The sequence below is a fragment of the Alternaria novae-zelandiae genome (genome assembly GCF_023758075.1).
Source record: "Alternaria novae-zelandiae strain BMP 2774 chromosome Unknown scaffold_13, whole genome shotgun sequence".
Classification (NCBI taxonomy): domain Eukaryota; kingdom Fungi; phylum Ascomycota; class Dothideomycetes; order Pleosporales; family Pleosporaceae; genus Alternaria; species Alternaria novae-zelandiae.
In genome coordinates this window covers 1-2,800 of record NW_026056973.1, presented here as the reverse complement: position 1 = coordinate 2,800, position 2,800 = coordinate 1, and the positions used below count along the sequence as shown (strand labels likewise).

The window sequence follows — 2,800 nt, the reverse complement described above, 5'->3', positions numbered from 1 at the left end:
TGGCTACACTTACATGGCCATCACTCTTTCCTTTACTAGTCTGTTCTTGTTTGAAATGTTTTTGGTCTAGCAAGCGAGCGTATGTTTTGTTGTCTTGTTGATTTCTGCGCAATCTCCTCTTCCTCAGTCCGATCATGATCCGCTATTATACCCTTTCCGTTGTCCTTTTTGTTTTGCGCCATCCTGCATGTTACTGTTATTTGTGTCTTCTCCCAATCCCTTGGAGGTAGCATATATTTACTTTCACTACTGCATACATCTAAAGACTTGGAACGCTGAGCGGGGCCGCAAGGTCAGGGAACATTGGTTATTCTTTGGTTTGAACATGGTAATGTCTTGGTCATTTGCTCGAGCGTGGAGGTCTTGCAACAATCACTCCTTCAATCGGGTGGTATTTTTTGCTTTGACTAAAAGCTGTCCTTATGTTGAGATGAAGTGAGATGGATGCAAGTGTGGGGCGGGAAGGTGAAGGAACATCTAGGTACTATCCATGAATACGAATGAACGTCATACTACAAACTCTTCCTATAACCACCCATCACCGTGCTTCCACGTAGAGATACCACTTCATCACCGCCTCCCGAAACATCCATGTTCGTCACTTTCTTTAAAACACTCGGTCTCCGAGGTTGTTCTCGTGGGTCGCTCGGGCGGTGTGCGTTGTTCTCTCACGGCCGAAAGCAGCCCCATCACGAAACCACGTCGGCCCCCGAATACGTCAACCACGAATATAGTCGATGTATCCACATAATGCCGCTAATTATGATCCATTTCTTCTTATTCTTATTCCAAATTCTTTCCGTTGCTAAAATCTACCTATATAAGGCCCTAAAACACACAATTTCGTCTGACCCGTTCGCTTGGTTTCGCGCATGAACCTCCATCACTCGCATGTGAAACGTCACCCGATATGTGACATGCTAAGCGATAATGTGCGATACGTCCAGCTCAATCGTTCGTTGACAAGGCATGTTGTTAAATGCCTTGGACGATTAGGTTACCGCGGGGCTGGATCGGGCTGGGAGGTGACAAATGTTTGATATTGCAATACTCATCAAATGACAGATTATAGTTTTGAGTGTGGAGTTTTGGCAATATGACGTTTCGGTGACAGGGCATTGATTGGGGGTCTTGGATATGTTTGCGTGACTTCGGTTAAACGATGAGATAATTATTGGAAACGACCATGCGAGATATCGACTCATTGGAGTGTGTGCGAGACCGGGGGAAATCGGAGCTGGAGCCGTACACCTCTTCAACCTCCTCTCTACTCCCATCGCTCCTCCCGGGTTGCATTGCTCTCAGCTCAGCTCGTAGGGAAAATGGACGTTCAATCCGCGTCGCACAACCTCCGACTCGCTCCCTCGCCGAGAAGTTTGATAGCACAATCCCCATCTTCTCCACCACCATCACACAAGTCCATCACCACGACCAAGGAGCTTAATCTCAGAGCCTGCCTCTCGGTACTCCTAGACGACCACAAACGTGTGAATGACATCGGCTACCTGCATAGGTGCACTTTTTCCAACTAGATGATGCACGTTCCAAGGCAAGGTCGTACTGACAGCTGTCAAAATCTCTGGTGCGTCGTGACATGAGCGCGAAGTGATGGTAGTGTCGGTAGTGATGGACCATGGGCGCGGAGATTGTTGCTGTTACGGTGGTAGCTTGAGCGGCTATTCTGAGGGGAGCACGTGTGATGAGTTGGACGAGGCGATGTTGTACGAAGATGCGTATGGTGTCGGAGTTCGACCATGTGACCATTGCTTGAAGCTCGGTATGAATGACTGATTACATAGTTTGGGCTGCGTATATGAGCTGACAACGGACGATCAAAGTCACACCGATGTTGTTCAGTAAGTGTGATATGCATGCTGGCAAAGTGGAGGGATGATCATGCCAGCAAAACTGCAATGTAGTGCAAGCATGGACAAGAATATATTACTAGATACCAAGAAGGAAATCGAGCAAGCTCGTACAGTTCGACTATTACATACATATATAAGAAAAAGAATTAACCAGACGTCTGCCACCATGTATGTACAAACTCTCCATGCCACGAACGTGGTCCAAGAGGTGGGAGACCGGTCAAGCTCTGTCCGTGTACTGATGAGGTACCAGAACATGCCTCATGACTGAGACAGCGTTGTGTAGAGCTATCGGTATAATAACACAAGACTCGTCGTGTGGTTGTCCATGGTCATACTGCAAGTGTAGCTGGCGTGTGTATGACTTGCGAATGATCGAGTGTGCGTCGAGTGTTCTGAATCGAAGGTAGGAGATGGTGCAATCGAGCAGCTGATATGGCGGTTGTCGTAGTGCGATGTAAGAGTCGAAGAATCTTCTCATCGTGAAGAGGTTTACTCCTGATCGTCTTCGGCTGCGCCAACTTTGGTGTCCCAAAGGGGCCCACCCTGTGGGTTAGGAGCGGGAGCAGCTTCAGCGTTGCGCCCCCAAACTGGCTTTCTCCCTGCGTCAGGAGCGGGAGCAGCTTCAGCGTCGCGCCCCCAAACTGGCCTTCTCCCTGCGTCAGGCGCGGGAGCAGCTTCAGCATCGCGTCCCCAAACGGGCTTATGCTTCTGTGGGTTAGGAGCGGGAGCAGCTTCAGCGTTGCGTCCCCAGACGGGCTTCGTTCCGGGATACACCCACTTCGGTGGGCCAGGAGCGGGTGCTGCTTCAGCGTTGCGTCCCCAGACGGGCTTCGTTCCGGGATACACCCACTTCGGTGGGCCAGGAGCGGGTGCTGCTTCAGCGTTGCGTCCCCAGACGGGCTTCGTTCCGGGATACACCCACTTCGGTG

At 50.2% G+C, this 2,800-nt stretch overlaps 1 protein-coding gene across 1 annotated transcript; it reads right to left on the bottom strand.

Annotated features, from left to right (window-relative positions):
* Positions 1 to 2,360: 2,360 nt before the first annotated feature.
* Positions 2,361 to 2,699, bottom strand: J4E88_006507 (uncharacterized protein; the record flags this gene model as incomplete). Its single annotated transcript, XM_049400132.1, has 1 exon — positions 2,361 to 2,699. A coding segment is annotated over one exon (339 nt), but the record flags the coding sequence as incomplete, so codon positions are not given.
* Positions 2,700 to 2,800: the final 101 nt, after the last annotated feature.